General features: G+C 44.6%; 1 protein-coding gene across 20 annotated transcripts in view; it reads left to right on the top strand.

Moving 5' to 3' along the window:
* Ncam1 (neural cell adhesion molecule 1) overlaps nucleotides 1–19,647 on the top strand; it is a 291,455-nt gene that overhangs the window by 213,542 nt on the left and 58,266 nt on the right. For all 20 annotated transcript variants that reach the window (XM_040730274.1, XM_040730278.1, XM_040730273.1 and 17 more), the window contains exons 2-7: nucleotides 12,724–12,798; nucleotides 14,373–14,591; nucleotides 15,395–15,538; nucleotides 16,080–16,217; nucleotides 17,281–17,398; nucleotides 17,824–17,996. In XM_040730274.1, coding sequence (XP_040586208.1) covers nucleotides 12,724–12,798; nucleotides 14,373–14,591; nucleotides 15,395–15,538; nucleotides 16,080–16,217; nucleotides 17,281–17,398; nucleotides 17,824–17,996 — 867 coding nt within the window. The remainder of the gene's footprint in view (nucleotides 1–12,723; nucleotides 12,799–14,372; nucleotides 14,592–15,394; nucleotides 15,539–16,079; nucleotides 16,218–17,280; nucleotides 17,399–17,823; nucleotides 17,997–19,647) is intronic.

The following is a 19,647-nucleotide window of genomic DNA, read 5'->3' as shown; positions in this document are numbered from 1 at the left end:
TGTCTTTTGATTGGGTGTTGAAAAATCAGCTGCATGATATTGTTGCTGGGAGACATAGCACACTGTTTTACAGTCCTTTTCATTTTTTATAGGTATAAAGAGTACATAGTAAAATAATAAAAGCTACACATTACTCAATGTGTAACCCCAGTAACAGTCATTTATGGTCTGTCATAATTGAATATGGACATCTTATTCAGCTTGTGCCACAGTCTGTGTGTTTTCATAAGTAGCACCACAATCATATATAGTGACTTGTGTTCCTGTTTCACTATGTGGTAGGGATTTCTTTTTTTTTTTTTTTTTTTTGGTTTTATGAGACAAGGTTTCTCTGTATTGTTTTGGAGGCTGTCGGTCCAGCCTGGCCTCGAACTCACAGAGATCTGCCTGCCTCTGCCTCCCGAGTGCTGGGATTAAAGGCGTGTACCACCACCGCCCGGCGTGGTAGGGATTTCTAAGCTCTACTTTTTTCAAACAGGGTTCTACTATGTGGACGAAGTTTACCTTGAAATCATTAGATAGCCCGGCCCATGTGTGTTTGTGAATCTGTGTGCAATTATGTTCATGTCATGTGTGTGTTTATGTTCTTATCTCTGTGAGTATGTGTATGTGAACCTGTATATGTTTATATTTATGTTCATCTTTCTGTGTGTCTGTGTCTGCATCTGAGTGGCTATTTTCTGCATCTCACTCATGTCTCTTATTTAAACATGACATAGGAACCACTAGGCCATGATCTCAGTGGTCTCTGTAGACTCTGAGGGCCAAGAGAGTGGTTTGTTCTGAAGATGATGGGAAAAAGTTTACCCTACCTCTACCTGCAGACTTTCTCCCTGGGTGGGTTCTTCCTTTCCTGCAAATATCAACATGAAGGATCCAGGAACAAGCAGCACAGACACTTGATTCCAGGTTTCTCATGACATCTTCATCACCTTAGGGGTGAAAGAAGAAGCATTGCCCATGTGAAAGCCTTAGAACGAGACTCACCATTGTGGCATGAAATTGGTGGATGTCTGTCTCTCAAGGATGAGCCTCATTAGTTATCCCTGACCTTTGCACTGGCTCCTTGGGACTCCCCTCAGACTCCAGTCCTTGAACATCAAAGCACATGATGACATGGAATCCATGAGGCCTTCCATGTTCCTGCCTTTGATTTCACAGGATGGGATCTAAAGGCTCCTTTGCCTGTACCATTCTACAGTGCCTGTGCCAAGGACAGTTTGGTGTGGCTGGTAGGAGGGGTGGAGTGTGAGTAATAAAAGGACTTAGTAACAGTGGCTTCTGAAAAAAAACTATTAAAATTTTTAAAAAGCAAGCAAACAAGCCAAAATCTATGATGGATATGAGGGTTCCATGGTCTTTGTGGCCCATGTTCAATGTGTGTGACTTGTTGGTCGTTCTTTGGTGTTGTAGAACTCTTCTAGGCAGAAAAAAAGGAGCAGATTAGCACATGGTAGAGATCCCAGCTGCCAGGGTGGTTTGGTTACAATCTTCCTTGCTCCTACCTGGTGACATTTCCACCACTTCCCTCCCAGCAAGCGTTACCCGAGACATTTCATTCCTCATAAGTCAGAAAAAGACCACCAGCATCCTGGAGTGCAGCTGCAGGCTGCTGCTGTTATTAGGAGTATAAATCATAAGATAAAAAATGCCAAGGAGGGTTAAGAGCCAACCTGGAGTTGGGCAGGATGTGGGCCTCTTCTTCCTCCCTGAAGCAACACTGCAGAGACAGGGGAGGCTCTAAGCACAGTCAGGAGGCTTCACTGAGAATTGGAGAGCAGCATCCTGAGTAATCATGTGGATGGATGGGTCATCTGTTGGCAGATGAAATGGCACAGACCCCTTTCAAACGTCTGCATTTATGTGTGCCTACACTGTCCTTTCCTTGGCCCTTGGCCCTGTCGGCTTCAGTCCCTTCTCTTCACTACCCACCCCTCCCCACTCTGACTCACAGCCATGCTAAGTTCTGAGCTTCTGAGAAGCCATGGTGGTGATAGGAAGCATTATAGCTTGTACCCTAATTCCCGATGGAGAGCTATGATGCCGAGGATGACATTCTCACTGGCACCCTAACTCAAAAAGCAGCACAATCAACTCCAGAACAATAGATACATTATTCAAAGAATTGTCATCCAAATGCTTAGGTGTCCTTCTCTTCTCCCCGCTGGAACATTTGTACAACGTGACCATGTGTATTACCCACCAAGAGGAACACCATTTCACTGGGCGGGGAGTAGCTGTGCTGATTGAGATTGGACTCTGCGCCCAGTGTGACCTCCAAGGGAATTCCTTTTCCAGGGTCACACTGCAGATGACCTCTTCAGTAGGATAGCTGCCTTGAGATACACAAGTTCAGGGCCACCATGAATTACAGCACATGCTCACCCTGTGGTGGAGGGCGGCTCAGTCATAATCCATGCAGCATCCAGAATGCTGTTCTTACTGTGCATCCCACACTGGCCTCTAACATCCAGCCTTCCTTTCAGCATGCTCTGATCACACGTGTGCACCCACCACACCAAGGGAAGAGTCACTTGCATGCCAGTATTCGGATAGAGAATACAACAGCTTATCCAGAACCCACACTGGGGGAAATACAACTCCTCTGGTCCTTCCTCTGGTGATGTCCACCATCCGTGCTGAGCACAGAGCTGTGACTGCACAGAACAAGCTGCAGGGAAGCTTTGAGGCCAGGTCCATGGCTGGTGAGGATAGGGTTCTGGAGACAGCTGGAGAGGCATGAGAGTGGCCTTCCAGGCTCAGCACGTGTGGTTTTAACTACTGCTTAGAATCAGGAAGGGCTCCATCAGGGTAGTTGCTAGCACATGGTGTCTTCCTCTACCCATGTTCCTGTTTGCCAGCTCCTCCAGCAGAAGAGCAATCACCTGTCACCAAGACTCACTTTGAGACTGACTCTAAGTAAGTTCAGATCTAAAACAGGCACTCTGGAGCCAGATCAACCGGGCTTCAATTCTGTTTCCTCAGTTTCTTCATTTTCCTTCACTACTTTTCTCAGTTTCTTCATTATTCTGTTTCCTCAGTTTCTTCATTTTTCCAGTGGGACAAAACCATACCAAACTTTGGGATTTTTTAAAGATTAAATAAATTAAATATATAATACAGTGCCTGGCCCATAAAAATCACGTATATATTGCTGGGTGTGTAGAAGTTTTTACTTGATGGAAAAGAGATTTTGACAATTCTCTGCAATGGTTGTTTGGGGAGCGTTAAGCTCTGTATCTTCAATAGCCCAGATGTGCTCACAGCCATTAACACATAAGGACATTTTTGAAAGACATAGGCGATACCAGGATGAAGTTGCATGCTAGCATTCTATCATAACTTTCTATTTTCTCTGTGTAAAGAATACAACATCTGCAAACAACAGCTGGACAAATATTGAAAGATATAATCCCAGCTTCTTGCCATGTTAGCAGAAGCTGTTGGAAGGGAGGAGGGAGGAAGTCTGCCTCATGTCGGTACCTTTATATGGCTGGAAGAAAGACGTCAATGAGTCATTTTGTCCAGGCAAAGTTTCAGAGAGCAGCCTAGGACTACACGGTCAGGAGCATCCTGAATGCCACCGGATAGCATGGAGTGATTTACCAAGAAACCCTGATTTATCTATCTGAGCGGATGGATGGACTTCATTTATCTGGAGAACATCATCTGGGTTCCAAGCATTTGCATCCATGCCCGCACTTTCATAATTTAGCTTCATTGTAAGATGCTGTCCCCACCACCACCACCATCAGAGTCTGCCTCGAGATAGAAAAAAACAGGATAGGTATCCTGGAAATGGAACAAGAAGCCTGAACTTCATTAAAAATAAAAACAAGCCAGGCATTTGTGGCACATGCTTTTAATCCCAGCACTCAGGAGGCAGAGGCAGGCAGATCTCTTTGAGTTCAAAGTCTGCCTGGTCTACAGAGCAAGTTCCAGGACAGGCTCCAAAGCAATACAGAGAAACCCTGCCTGGAAAAAAAACACAAAAAAATAAAAAATAAAAGCGAAAAAAAAATCTTCCCCTGGAGGACTGGGTAGATGTGTCAGTGAGTAAGAGGGCATGCTGTGAGAGCAAGAGGACCTGAGTTCAAATCCCCAACACCCTTGTAAAGAGCCAGGCATAGCCAGCATGCCTATAATCTCAGCCTTAGATGGCAGATTCCAGCAGATACCAGGAGATGACTGGATGGCCAGCCTGGTTAAAAAATGCAAACTTCAGGGTTAGTGAGAGGCCCTATCTTAAAGCAATGAGGCAAAGATAGGGGACACCTGATATTCTGCTTGCATGTCTTTGTACACACACACACACACACACACACACACACACACACACACTACCATGCACGTAACTAAGTCCATCAATTAATTAATTACTAAAAAGCACCCCTGTGGTGGTGCTCGTTGGACAGTTTAAATAGCTCATCACAAGCCTTTGTGAGCACACCCTGTTTTAGCTCAGCTCTCTAGAGCTCTTTTCTCCACTTGATAACCCTGGTTCTTTGCAGGTGGGGAAGAGACTAGGTCAAACCACATGAATGGAAAGCAGAACTAGCTACTGAGATACACAAAGAAAGTGAGACAGAGAAGAAAAAAGCAGGGATCGACATTTGTGATGGACCTCGAGGCCTCCAAACTTCTCTACAGCACATGAGATTTCTGCTTCTGTTTATGTCTGAGGACAAAATAAGAGAGGTGATGAGGACACATCAGGTCCCTTCCAGCAGTATCTCCTTAGTTACTGACTGGCTCTACAATCCTGGCCTTCCACGATAGAGCAGGCTGACAATGCAAGTTATAAATAGACCGTGTTACAGCCTCTTGGCACACGTATACTCAGCTATGCACTCCAAGGAGTTTTGGAACATCCTTGCCCTCACCTGTTATGCACTATGGGAGACTGGGCTACTGCCCACTCCAAGGGATTTCACTCCCAGACTGGAACCTGGCCCTGGTAATACACTATGAGGATACTTCTGGCTTGATGTTTTGGCAAACACAAAGGATAGTAAAAAGTTTAAGGGTATTTTAAGATGAGCAAATATGCCCTTTTGGATGGGCAGACTGGATTAACTGTTGGCCTAGTGCCAAATCTGTGGATCTAACTAGGTTTTGTGTAGCTTATGTCCCTGCTTGTGTTCCTTTGAGTATTGCAGATGCCATTGGAGGTGGGAGGGAGGGGCTGGAAACTGTATGATTCTTACTTCTGAGAAAAAATGACCAACAAGTAGATTTTCTTGCTTCCTACTCAAAAAACACAAGTAATGATGTGATCTGGAATTAGTTATGTTTTCTAGCGACTAGGTAGCTTAGGGTTCAGCAACCACAGTTTTCATCCATTGATAATTTTTATTCATGTATGTGTGTGTATGTCTCTGTTTGTCTGGTGTGTGTGTGTGTGTGTGTGTGTGTGTGTGTGTGTGTGTGTGTACACTGTGCATGCTATGACAGTGTAGTGTATATGTAGGTCAGAGGAAACCTGCCAGGTCAGTCCTTGCCTTCTACCTTGTTTTGAGACAGGATTTCTTATTGTCTGCCATTGCCTATGTCAGGCTGTATGCCTCCCTCACAAACTTTAGGCTGTTTACTCTCCAGTCTCCACATCCCATCTCAGGAACACTGGAATTACAGATACACACCCAGCTTTACATGGGTTCTAGGAATTGGAACTAAGGTCATCACATTTGCACAGCAAATGCTTATTCACTGAGCCATCGACCCAATCCCATTATTTTTTTACAATAAAGTGAAACCATCTGACTATCAAAGTTAGAATTAATAAGATGATAGTTTGACCCAACAAATGCAGGAGGCCAAGAGTTCTTAGGGGTTACTGAACTCCAGAGGTCAAGAGGGCTGTAACCACTATAGAGCATGACTCCAGGTTCTGATCTGAAGACAGACACTCGTAATAGAACCAACAGATAATTTTGACTCATTCACAGAAGCTTGTGTAATTTATTATGCTAAGAAATACAATTGCTTGCTCTGACAAGTTGGCTTCTGTTATTTGGCTACCAGCATTCCAAAAGGATAGAATTTGGGGGGGGGATGATGGGATCTATTCAATTAGTCTTGGAGGTCTTGGTTTTTGTGATATTCAACATTGTCCTTCTTTGTTCCAACCTTAATGTGTATGATGATTCTGTAGAACACTGAAGATTTCTGAGGCCCTGATCATTTTCTCACATGATCATTTTGTCACTTGCTCCACTGCCTTGCTGAGATGAATCATGGGAACTGGGGAGATGGGGTGGGTAGAGGGACTCATCACTAATACCACTTGTTTCATGGTTTAAATCTGTCTGTACTATCTACAACCTGCCTGTGTGGCTTGTCTTTACTCTAGGCATTCCTGTTTCTCCATCCCACTGCCTTAAATATGAAATCATCTCTACTGTCACTGACAGCCATCTTTGTCCTCTCTTCTAGTCTGAGGGTCTGCTCTCACATATCAGCTGTGTTCTGATGTTCACGACCAGAGGAAACCTCAGCCTTACTGAGAGAGTTTCTTCTCTCTCTAGCTTGTCTTCTGTCTTAACAGGAACCAAGGGACCATGATCCTGTGGGAATATTGCGAGGAGGGTTTTCGAATGGTTTGCTTATAGATTCATCACCACTACCTGGAAACCTAGCTACATTATTTTTGGATATTCAGATTTCAGCACTGGAAATTTAGCCGTGCTCATACAGTTTTGGGATATTCTGCTGTGAACCAGTTGTAAGCTCTGATGCTTCTAAAGGCAACTGGGATATAGTCTTCCATGATGATGCCATTTTATACAATAGGAAATCAAAATGAACATGTATTGTTTAATGCCTCTAAAACAGCATCTGCTTTGGTGTTTATATTTGAATGTTTTGAGTGGCTGCTGCCAACAATAGCTCAAGCCACAACTGTAGGGCTGATATGAGTGGCACCCCTGTACCATCTAGTAATGTATTAATCAATCTATTTTCCCTTAAATGAGATAAATTGATTCATACCAAGTTACTCTTCCAATAGTATGAATCTGACATTTGGACTTATTCCATTAGTACACATATACACATCTGTATATGCTCTCAGTAGTTGTATCAAAATATAAACCTAGATATAAACATAAACACACACACACATCTCATAGACTTTGGGGATGTTAGCTATGATAGTATACAAGATATTTCTACTCATTCCTGCTGTTACAAACATTATTGGGTATTTTATTTATTTGTGATTGTGAAGGGAGTCGAGGGGGGCACTGTATAAAATCTTTATAAATCAGATCACTATCCATATGAGATCTATAGAGTCAGTATATTCATTTAGAGGTGAAAACTATGGACTTAGATTCACCTGCCAATCAACTCTGTACTAAGTGTCTGACTGGAACTCACACGGTCTCCCTGACTCCAGATCCTGAGTCCTTAACACAGCCTTCTCCTATTTAGTTCTTGTGACAATCGAAACATATAGTTCAGTGTCAGTGTTCTTATAGACAAGAGCATTGTGGCAGAGGTGAAATGATCCATCCATGGTACTGCTCAGTGTTTCCATTATTGTGTTTTAGCTCTGACTGAGTTCAGTATTTTCCAGACAAATTAATGCAAAAAGCAGAAATAGCCTACCTATCCACAGATTAGGTCATTTGGGGAAGAAATGTATGTTTAAGCCATAAAGGAAAAAATTGCTTCCCTCAAACTCAAATAACCTTATTGGGAAGGGTTGTTCCTAGAAGTTCGGCATACAATATACAAGTCCTGGGAGCTTATTATGTGATTTTTCCAAATATTAATTCACATAACCTTTCCAAAGCTATGGGTTGTTTTATTTTCTCTGTTTTGCAGAGGAGGTCCTGAGACATTAGGTAAGTAGGCTATGATCACACAGCTAACACGATGTCAAGCTAAGATTCACACTGCAGCAGATGGACAGATCCTGGGCATGATTACCACATTAGTTTGTTTTACTTCCTTTGAGCTCCATGTGTTTAGCAGTGGAGAGTAAAATGTCACTGTCAGTAGGTGCTCTCAGTTCCTGTGTTCCTGTCCTGGCTGAAATTACAGCAACTACAGTCACATGAAAAGCCCCCTAGTTATACATAGAAAAACAAAACCACATCTCTCCACTGAGGTAACTGTGTATAGCAACACTTAAGGCTCTTTTCTAAAACAAAAACCAACAAAATAACCATAAAAGCTGTGATTCAACGCCTTTTTCAAAAGTCTTTGGCCATTATTAAATAGGTCCTAGAAAATTCTTCCATCTCATGCATAGTCACTAAGCAGAGCAATCCTCTGTAGCTTATCCATCTTAAATGGGTTAATCCTAAGACATCTTCCTCAGCAGTGCCCACTTGGGCCTGGACCCATACACAGATGTGTTTTCATCTTTCCCGTGGCCAGTGTCTTCATAACCTCCCAACATGGTTGTACTTCCAAGTGGCCACAGAGACCGAATTTGCTTTCTGCCTGAAGCTCCTACCCCACAAACACATTAGAATCTGAAGAGAAACCCGGTGAAGTTAAACTGAGGAAATGCTGATTTAAGCGAAATCTGTGACTCCTTTGGAAAGCAGAATGAGTCTTTGCTGTTGCTTTCCCTAACAAGACCCCCACCTCCCCCATACATACCTTAGCATCATCTAAGAAATGAAATTTTCATTCACTTTTCTTCAGTAACTACAACTTTATAGCCTACTTTTGCTAGGAGCTGGGAATTGCAAAACATCTATCTGCACTTAAAAGAGGGAGCATCCTTTCCAGAACATTCATTAACAAGGGGGGGATGGAAGGGAGGGAGGGATTGAACATGACAAATAAATTTTAAAATCAAGAACTCTCCTACAGACCTATTTACATGAGATAAGATGTGGACCATTCTGTTCATTAGAGGACGGAACTTTTTTTTTTTTAAATATCCGTTCACAGGGGCTAACATAGTATGAGAGAAACAACTGGGGCTTTGGACTTTGTCCACTGTGAGCTCGACTCTTGACCATTAAGACCATTAATCAAAGCCTTGATCTTTTGCTCCCCCATCTGTCAAATGGGAGTCATGTTATCATCTGTGAGCAAAGAGGACAGTTATCACTAACCACAGGGGAATGGTGACAGCAATGTAGTTGAAATATTTTTGTGCAAAATGCTACATATAACCCATGATTTGGAGAGAAAGCACAACTAATGGAAACTAACAGGTTACAAAAAGTCTATTTGGATGCTTCAAAAAGATTCTGGGAGCCTTGGAAGATAGCATTTAATCTGCAAGTATCCATATGAAAAAGCCTGGTGTAGTGCTATGTGCTTGTAATACCAGTGCTGGGGAGGTGAAGGCAGGTGGATTCTTGGGGCTTGCTAGCCAACCAGACTAGCCTAATTGGATGAGCTGCAGGCCAATGAGACAAACTTCTCAAAAAAGAAAGTAGATGGCTCCTGAATAATGACACCTGAGATTGACCTCTAACCTATACAACACACACACACATACACACGTGCGTGCGTGCGCGCAGGCTCAAAGCGTTTATAAAATGGAGACATATGAACTGAAGCATTTATTTGAATGAGATGATGTTCATTCATTCATTTTTGGTTGAGTTACTCACCATCTAAGTAAAACGGCATCACAGTTTCCTCTCCTGCCAACGATACAGCACCCTCTGTCTGTCTTATCTCTCTGAACTGTTAACAGATTGATATAATAATGAAATGGCTTTTGTAAACCTGATAGTGCAGGCTGGCTACAGGTGGGCTTAACATGGAAATTGCTGAACAATGTTATCCCAACCAGCAAAGCCCACCCAGGTCCAAACACCTAGGGTTGGGACTATTAATCTCATATGCAGCTTAGATGACAGTGTTTATGCAGAGAAGGCTGAAGCAAAGCAGGGCAAGAGACACGTGATCAGAGAGCAATGCTTGCACAAGTGTCTTTAAAGGTGTGCATTGTTCCCACTTAGGAAATTACCTTCCTCAGCAGTGCCCACTTGGGCCTGGACCCATACACAGATGTGTTCTCATCTTTCCCGTGGAGACACACAATTCAGGAGATTTTACTGCAAACAATGAAAAGTAGCAATAAAGGCGTGGAGGGAAGGAGCAAGCAGGGGAGGCAAGGAGTTTGGAGTTTATACTTGACTACGGGTTTCCACTTCTTGTTATTAGACCTAATATTTCAAGGTTTGGCATGTGTAGGAGAATAATCGGCCACTGACTACAGTCTAAAACATCCAGAGCGTCCAGGCTTCTCTGTCCCAGCCCTGTCTGGTGCTTTGAGAGAGAAATCAGTCTCTTTTCCTTGTGTGCAAAGGGCTAGCAGTCTCCATGGAAGATTTCTGTTTTTAGAACCAATGATAAATGTGTGTGAGGGATCCCGTTAAGCTGGGAATTCCTTTGAAATTCGCATTTCTCTTTCTCTCAGTTGTCCATAGACAGATCCTGGCTACATTTGGGTATGAAAGCACTTCAGCCTGACTCCCCCTCGAGAGTCATGTTCTTTTCTTGAAAGGAACTTTTTTTTTTTAAGTGAAGGTTGTTTTTTCGCTCAGAATAAGAATATTCCCCAGCAGTGAGGGCACTGAAGTAACAGGATCCGTATGTTGAGGCCGACAGCTAATGCTCAGCATATGGCTCGTGAACTTTGCAGACAGCAGTGTGCCTCTGCTTTTAGACAATGCCCTGGACACTCTGCAAAAGAATAGTGCTCAGGTGAGTCATGGTGGAGGCACAGCTTTTGGAGTTCAATGTACCGTCCATACCATGAAGTGTGAGCTACCAAAAGCAATGTGAGAGGTTCTGGTCGGCCTTCAGATTCATAGCTGTGTTCTGTAGCCCTCTCTATGAGGCCCCAAGCTCTCAGAATAGCAGAGGGGCTAAACCCTGGGCTTTCTATACTCCACAAGAAACAGCCTTGCTGGTCTCTTACATTCGATGCAAATGTCTTCCCTCTTCATGAAGATCGCACTGCAAAGTGAGTGAGAGCTTAGAGAACCAGGAGGCCTGAGCTCCACAGCACAAACCTGCAACTAGAAATGACTGTAAGGACATCGCTTCATTGCTCCTCCCTGTCTGGAGAGTGACGAGGCAGGCCAGGGCAATCTCTGAGACCCCTTCCAAATGTCACAGTGTGGAACTGAACAGCACCTAAGTCCAGCTAGAGAGGATGAGGAAAGCAGCCCCAGCTGGTTGAGTCTGGACCAGTGAACACCTCCCTGGCCAGCATCATGTCCCAGTGCAGCTGTGTGCCAAGGGCTATGCACAGAAAGTTCGAGGCTACATGGGGAAGACACGTTCTTGGGTAAGAATTAAGCTCTGATCCCCAGACTGGTTGCCAGCAGCATGGTGGAAGTCGTAGCGCCCTGTAGATTATTTTATTATTTCCTCCAGTTCAGTATTTGAATGTGCCCAAGCTCAGCCTCTTATCCTTAGAGGAGAGCTCAGCCCCCTCCCCTCCCTCCTTGACCCTGAACCCTTTACCTTCACCCTTTCTTCCTTCCATTTTTTTCCCTCTACTTCACCCCTTTCCCTCCATAGCTTCTGCTGAATCTCTCTGGACCTGCCTTGTCAGGATGGTTAGGAAAGCTGTACCACCAACACTCTGCCCCCCCCCCACACACACACCCTGTGCACTCCCTTTCCAGCCCCAGGCAGGCCCTTTGATCCCTGTATTCTACTCAGCACAACTGTGGTCTCTTGTCTCATGAGCCCATACTCAGAGCTGCTGCACCAGCCCTGCCTGCAAGCCGGTCACCATGGCAACGAGCTTTCCCTCCATCATACTGTGAAGAGAAAATGGCTGTTGGAAGCAAGCGCTCAGAGTCTCTATGACTAAGCCTGTTTTATTTGGGGGGGGATAGAGGGATGTGCTTGCTTCGTAATGACTCTGAGGAGCTCCCTCCACAGAACCCAATGTGTCCTAGCCTTCGCCTTTCAGATTAGCTTAAAGCGAGCAGAGGCAGAAGGAAGTTGATTTCAAATGAATAAAGCATTCTGTTTTCCTATCCTAAAACCGCGTTTTCGTGAACAGTTGTTATCTGCTCTAAGGAGATAAACGAGAAGCAGAGTGAAGCTGACATTGGTGAGATCTGCTGTTATGTATTTTTTTTTTTCTTATCAGTGCCATGGGGAGACTGAGCGTATGGATATTCAAATAAAAATTCAGGGAAAGTAGCCAAGGGATGCAGAGACTTCCACAAAGCAGGGGCTGTGGGGGTTTGAGCAGCACAGCAGACTGATTGGCATACTGATGTATTTCTAGCTCTGGACACAGGCGTGATGGTTACACGGTTCAGGGCGAGGTGGACTCTCAACAGCTTCCCTGCTTCAGCATGGACCTGATTCACAGTGATGGAGCATTGTGGCATAGGGAACGTGCACGCTATCCCTCTGCATAGTTCTGGGGTGACAAGCTGCCTGCTCTTAACAGCCCTAAAGACACTCCAGACTGACACCCAAAAGGAACTGGCTAGCTGGCTCTTTCTGTGAATACAAAGCATAGTTGTTTAGTCAGTTTCACTCATGACAGCAGATAGCAGTGCCATGTAGGAGTCGTCTGGGCTGTGTCTACTTCTGGCTACCGTGTAAAGTCACTTTGATAGTGGCAAGTTCTCAGAAGCCAAATAAACCTCATAGTCTTTTTAAAGATGAGTTTGAAAAATCCCATTTTTTGAGTGAAAGCTCTGGGGTTTGCTCTCAAATTTTTAAATGTGTGTTTGAACTCAACATTTTCCTTTTTTTTTTCAGTTGCTCTGCAAGTGGATATTGTTCCCAGCCAAGGAGAAATCAGCGTCGGAGAGTCCAAATTCTTCCTGTGTCAAGGCAAGTGTCCTGGGTCTGGGTCCCATCACATCCCAAAGTTCGTCTCCAAAACTTACTGCTCAGATCAGAGTCTGGGAGTTCCAGGCCTAGAATTCTGGCCATGGTTCCCCTCTTGGTCAGTAGTATAACCACTTCATACCCTTCTCAGAGATTCTGTCTTTATAATGGCATACCATCTGTGCTTCTGCTCAACACTGGAGCATCTCAAATGGGTTTGTAGGAAACCAGCATACACCCCAGAGAGTGAGTCATCACAGGTCTTGTATTTTATCTATAGGCACAGTTCTGGAATGCAACATGAACTTAGAAAGAAAGCTTCCATAGATCAGGTTAAAGTTTATTTCTTAGAATAAGTCAGACCTCAAAAATCCAAGGTTTTGAAAGTACGTTGAATATGAATGGCACTGGTTATGAAGATACAAGTCTTGGTTTTCCCCGACTGTTCCAAATACCCAATACATTCTGTCCATCACCATCACCACCACACATGTGCACAACTCCAGAACATGTTGGAGCTGGTATTCTTATTGCTTCCTTAGGAAATATACCCTTGATCATAATCTAGAAACATCCAAGGGAGGAAATAATGTGGAATTAGGCTTCAAGGCATTTGTAGATGACATGCCTGGGATTTGGAATGTAACAGAAACAGGAATGAACTGAACTAGGTGTGAGCTGTGGCATTTAGCAAGCAGCTTTGGGCAGGAAGGAGATTTAACTGCCACCGTGATTTGCATCTGATCAGAGGACTGTGGCCAATGGAAACATTTGTTCCAGCTATGCTGTCATTACAGCAGTTTCAATGATCTGAAGATATAGCCTTAGTGCCCACAGCACATCTTGCAGATTGTGATATTTATTGCAAACATGATGAGCCCCAAAAGGAAGATGGCATTTCTGTACCAAGCATTTGCACAGGGCTAGGCAGTACAGGCTGGTACCCCCATAGAGGTAGTAGAACAAAGAAGGAATGCTGGCTCAGAGATCCCTTCACCCTGACCCACTCTGGCTCCTAGGCAGCTGAGCAATAGCAGTACCCCTCACAAGTGCCCAGAGAGAGGAGGCATGTTCTGTCTCCCCAGAGCTTGTAAGGGATTGACTGGTGCAGCAGGCATCAGAATGTATCTCATACAATTTCTACAGTCAAAATGGCTGGAATCTTAACTCTTGAATTACCCAGTTTCTCTTATCTTCAACTTAGAAGATGACCAGTCTCCACACTTTATGTCCTGACCAATTGGTTCAGGCCAACTAGGTCCTGGAGCTTTATTTCCCATTCCATAAGACACATTCATTCCTAGCTGAGTGCATGGGGCACAGTGGGTTCACAGCAAATATTGTCCCTCCCCAAGGATAGAACATCATAGGCACAGGCAGCTGATGGGTTCTTTCAACTCTAAGAGATGTTATTATATAATTAAACAGACAATTAGCAGAGCTGCAGAGTGGTTGGTGATGGAGATCCCTTTCCAGCCTTCCAGTCTTTGCCAGCTTGTACTAGGTAGCCATTGACACTCTGGCAGGGCTAAATCTTCTCATTTTCTGTGTTCTGAAAATAATCTCTTCATCCTTAGTGGCAGGAGAAGCCAAAGATAAGGACATCTCGTGGTTTTCACCAAATGGGGAAAAGCTGAGCCCGAACCAGCAGCGGATCTCTGTGGTGTGGAACGATGACGACTCCTCTACACTCACCATCTACAATGCCAATATCGATGATGCTGGCATTTACAAGTGTGTGGTCACAGGCGAGGATGGCACCCAGTCCGAAGCCACTGTCAACGTGAAGATCTTCCGTAAGAGCCCTCATATGTACTTTCCACTCCCACATTTATTGGATACATGGGTGGGTAGCGAAAGCAGAGACATGGAAACAGGAGGATCAGTAAGGGCCTAGTAGCTCCTTTTTCTGTCCCTGAATTGCTAAGAGTTCTGGTACATTCTCAAATGGTTCATGGTCAGACAAGAACTCATATGGCTGGTTTCCACCAGTCTTAAGAGTCTACATTCCGACTGTCTTCCATTCTCAAGAAACTACACAGTTCCTAGAGGGTTGCTCCATGACTTATAAGTGACAATGACAGACATAGGGTTCATGTTTCCCCTTTTTATTCCATTACATTTGCTAGTGATACAGCCCAATGACCTAGTGAGATGGAGTATTGTGTATTAATACTTGATGCTGCTCAGAAAAGGTGGTTCCCATTGCCACTGAAAGCCAGCCTGGCAGTAGCATCTTATTGCCTTCTTACTATGCATAGTGTTGGCTCAAGTCATGATAGGTGACAGCTAGAGGGTAGGTGTTGATTATTATAGCGTTATTGCCATTCACTCTTCAGAATTCTCTCTGCTGCAAGGAAGTTGGTGGGGTCAGAGTGGAAGACCAAAAAAACAAGCAATGACCCTCACAGTCTGTAGGATAGATGTGCTACTCTTAATGCTAGCTGCTCTGCCTCCATCAAAGACTCACTGCTGAGATGAGCAGGGGCCCCTCCTATACCCCTGTATTTTGGGTAGAAACTGGTCTGGGAAGAAATCCAAGCAGCACAGTTCTAATGAGAAGGTATGGTTTCCTCACTCTGCTCCTGCTGTCTTTCAGAGAAGCTCATGTTCAAGAATGCACCAACCCCACAGGAGTTCAAGGAAGGGGAAGATGCGGTGATTGTGTGTGATGTGGTCAGCTCTCTGCCCCCAACCATCATCTGGAAACACAAAGGCCGAGATGTCATCCTGAAAAAAGATGGTAAGACCTGAGTTCCCATGAGCCATCAGGCCCCCTAGATTCCCCCCCCCCCCAGTTCCCTGAGGCATTCCATCTAAACACAGATTCAGGGACTCAGAACCCACATGTAATTTCTGGGTCCCAAACAGACGTGTATCTGTAACTGGTATGTTTGGGCAACTGGTTGTCTCTCCAGAGCAAAAGACTTGTAGTAGTTCCCAGTAGACTTGATCTCAGCTGTATTTCAGGGCCAGGGGTGACTTTTCTCATTTCAGCCTAAAACCCAACCCTGAGGATAAAAAGGACAAGATAGCCAGATTGGATTATGTGTCTGTAATCCCAGCCTGCAGAAATTGACACAGGGAATGGTTGCATGCCCGTGGCTAACCTGGGCTATCTAGTGAGTTCCAGGCCAGAATAGACTACATTGTGAAACTCTGTCTCATAAATAACAAAACACAAAAACCAATAAAAGGCAAGAACAAGAGGCTCTGCTGCTTGCTTGCCTGATTGTGGAGTTCTGTGACTGACCTTGGATGAACCTGCCTCTTGTCTCTTCCAGTCCGATTCATAGTCCTGTCCAACAACTACCTGCAGATCCGGGGCATCAAGAAGACAGATGAGGGCACTTACCGCTGTGAGGGCAGGATCCTGGCCCGGGGAGAGATCAACTTCAAGGACATTCAGGTCATTGTGAATGGTGAGGAGATCTGTCCTTCCTGTTCTCTCCATTGCTACAAGCAGGGTTCCCCAGAGACCTTCTCCTCCAGTTCCTCTTGGGTGTAGACCTCTTCTGACTCATTCTTGTATCTCAGCAGAAGTTTTCCTCACTGCCATAACCTCTGGGGGGGCATTTTCACATTGACACTCTAGTTTTTGGTGTCTCCCCTCATTTGCAGATATTAAATGCCCTTCATTGTCTTGCAGGACTAAAAGCTTTTCCCATTCTACGAATAAATCCCTCTTCATCCCCAGTGTCCTTGATGTTACCATCATTAGGAAGTTAGTCCCCTTGGTTTGATGGGCAGAGAAAATATTACAATCAATTCAGGTCTCAGAATAGTCAACATCATGGTCCGTGGGCTTATTAATCTTAATTTGCAGTGTCAAATAAACACACCCATAGCATCGATCTGACATTTGCAAGATGTTTACAGGAAATTATAATGTCAGTACTAAGAAAATAAGTAAATCGCATTTGAATTGTTTTGGTTATTGATATGTGTTTTCTTGCCAAACTCTCCCCCTCTCATTCCTTAAGTGGAAACACTTTGCGCACAAGGTTGTTTATCACAGTTGCAGAGAAATGTCACTCTGCTGAGTTGGTGTCTTTCGGAAGCATACCGACCTGACAATGCACCAGGAACTGCATTTTCTAGCTTTTACCAGTATGGAGAGCCTCCTTTTAACATGGAGTCCCACCAACCCTCATACTTATATAGCATATATTGATTAAGAAAAAACATCACAGCAAATAGCCACTGTAAATCAAATACCACATGAACATGAGTTAAGAGATAATATAGTGACTGGACTCTTAAAAACAATAATGCATGTTTATGGGCAAATTTTTGTTCAGTTTATATTAATTATTTAGAATGTCATGTGAGTTTAGATCACTTGCACTAATGTTATAGCCATCCAGGTCTCTTAACCCCCAGGTGATAACTCTGTGACCTGCTGGCCCCAAAATGCCTCTTCTCAGGACCATCGGGTACTTTTAAGTTGTGTACAACTACCCCTGACATGCTTCTTTCCTTCAGTACCACCCACCGTCCAGGCCAGACAGAGCATCGTGAATGCCACTGCCAACCTGGGCCAGTCTGTTACCCTGGTGTGTGATGCTGATGGCTTCCCAGAGCCTACCATGAGCTGGACAAAGTAAGAAACTGACTTGTGCCTTGTGTCATGGGTGAGAGGACTCACAGAACCCCTTGTGTATGGGTTTTTCAGGGGCATGAGTATGGGCTTCCTAAAATATCAGGATGAAGAATGGTTCTATTCTGGGAAGTTCTCTTGCCCTGTGCCTTTGGTTATTGTTCCATTTTCAGTCTTGTTGAGGCAGGTCCAGAGGGTGTGGCTTGTGGGGCTGATTCTTTGAAACGTTTATGAGTGACAGACTTTGCATAGACACCAAAGATTGGAGAGAGGCATAAAAAGCATATAACAGTAAATGCTACTCAAAGGTTTTCCCCCTTTATGTAGACTGAGCCTGTCCCATCAGTGCAGGCTGCATTCTGTGAAAATGAATCAGAAACAAACCTCTTAATTCCGCTCTCAGACGCATCACCCTTTGCATTGTATAGGGATGGGGAACCCATAGAAATCGAGGAGGAGGATGATGAGAAGCACATCTTCAACGAAGACAGTTCTGAGCTGACCATTAGGAACGTGGACAAAAACGATGAGGCTGAGTACGTTTGCATTGCCGAGAACAAGGCTGGCGAGCAAGATGCATCCATCCATCTCAAGGTCTTTGGTAGGTGCAGTTCAGTGCGGGCCAGGGTCACTGTTCAGCCACAATTCCTCCTACTCTGTACACTCTACCCCTCGGAAAGTCATGCCCACACTACTGTGGCATGCATCCAAAAGACAACCATTTGCTGCCTGCTCTGACACCCAAGTCTTAGTCCAGGAAGCCACTCAATAGCACACAGCCTTCTAGCTTGTCTCCTTGCTCCCCACCTTGGCTCCCCTCAGTCTCTTCTACTCCTGGTAGCCCTAATGGCCTCCATGCCAATCCTCTTCTCAAGATTCCAGTTGCAGCTGAAGTAAATTCCAGATTAATCACATGGCCCAATATATCCTAACTCCTGCCTTGTACTCTAGCTCCAGCTTTTCCTCCATCTGCTCCATGCAACCACACCAGCCTCCTTTCTGTCTCTGCTCACACCAAGCTAATTCCCTGTCTCAGTGCCCCCGTCTCAGCAACATTGCTTTAGGGTCTATTCCCATTCTAGTATCATTGCCTAAGACAGACCTGCTCTGAGCTGCCTTCTTGTCATCGTGCAGACCTCAGCTCAAGCACATTTCTGTGAAGTCTTCCTTCTCTCACCTCTGCTTTTGCCTCTCCCCATCCAAGCTACCACCCTACTGAGCACCTTCAGGCCTCGCTGTGTCTTCATGCACCTAACAATTCCTGAACTAATCCTCTTGACATGTTTGATGGGGGATGATTTATCTCCAGTCTCCGTTAGCGTTCAAAGTTCATTGCCAGAGTGCTGGCTGTCTTGTACATTGCTTTATCCCTGGTTTTCTTTTTTTATTTAATTTAATTTATTTTATTTTACATACCAACCACAGTTTCCCCTCCCTCCTCTCCTCCTGCCCAGCCTACCACCTCCTTTCTACAACCCTCATCCATGCCTCAGAAAGGGTAAGGCCTCTTATGAGAGTCAAAAAAGCATGGCGTGTCAAGTTGAGGCAGGACCAAGAGCCTCCCCGCTGCATCAAGGCTGAGCCAGGCACCCCCACATAGGGAATAGGTTCCAAAAAGCTAGCTCATGCACTAGGGACAGATCCTGGTCTTACTGCTAGGGTCCCCACAAATAGACTAAACTACACATGCTGAGTGCCTAGGTCAGTCCCATGCAGGCTCCTTGGGCCAAGCTCCAGGAGCCCAGTTGAAGAGAGGAAGGAGGGATTATATGAACAAAGGGGGTCAAGATCATGGCAGGGGAAACCCACAGACACAGGATCAGAGCTCTTAGGAGCTCCCAGACTATCCCTGGTTTTCAGACAGCTCCAGACTCACAATACCTTATTAAATATCAGTGCCTGATGGGTTGCTTCACAGTTCTTTTTTCTTTTGCCTCCTTTACTGACCTGTGTGTCACTGTGTGTCATAGAAAGTCACAGGAAAAAAGCTATCATATCTCCATCTGTTTTGTCCTTATAAATTCGGCAAACTTCCAGGAATTTCAGAATTGAAATGCATTTTTAGCCTGCCTGTGCAAAAAAGAATATGTTGTGAAAAAAGGTATACCCTAGTGGCTCTTAAAGATGCCTGCGTATCTGTCTAAAAAGCACAGTTAAGGCCGGGTGTTGGTGGTGCACGCCTTTAATCCCAGCATTGGGGAGGCAGAGGCAGGCGGATCTCTGTGAGTTCCAGGCCAGCCTGGTCTACAGAG

The sequence above is a fragment of the Mesocricetus auratus genome, unplaced genomic scaffold (assembly GCF_017639785.1).
Source record: "Mesocricetus auratus isolate SY011 unplaced genomic scaffold, BCM_Maur_2.0 Super-Scaffold_100022, whole genome shotgun sequence".
Lineage (NCBI taxonomy): Eukaryota > Metazoa > Chordata > Mammalia > Rodentia > Cricetidae > Mesocricetus > Mesocricetus auratus.
This window is presented reverse-complemented; position numbering and strand designations above follow the sequence as displayed.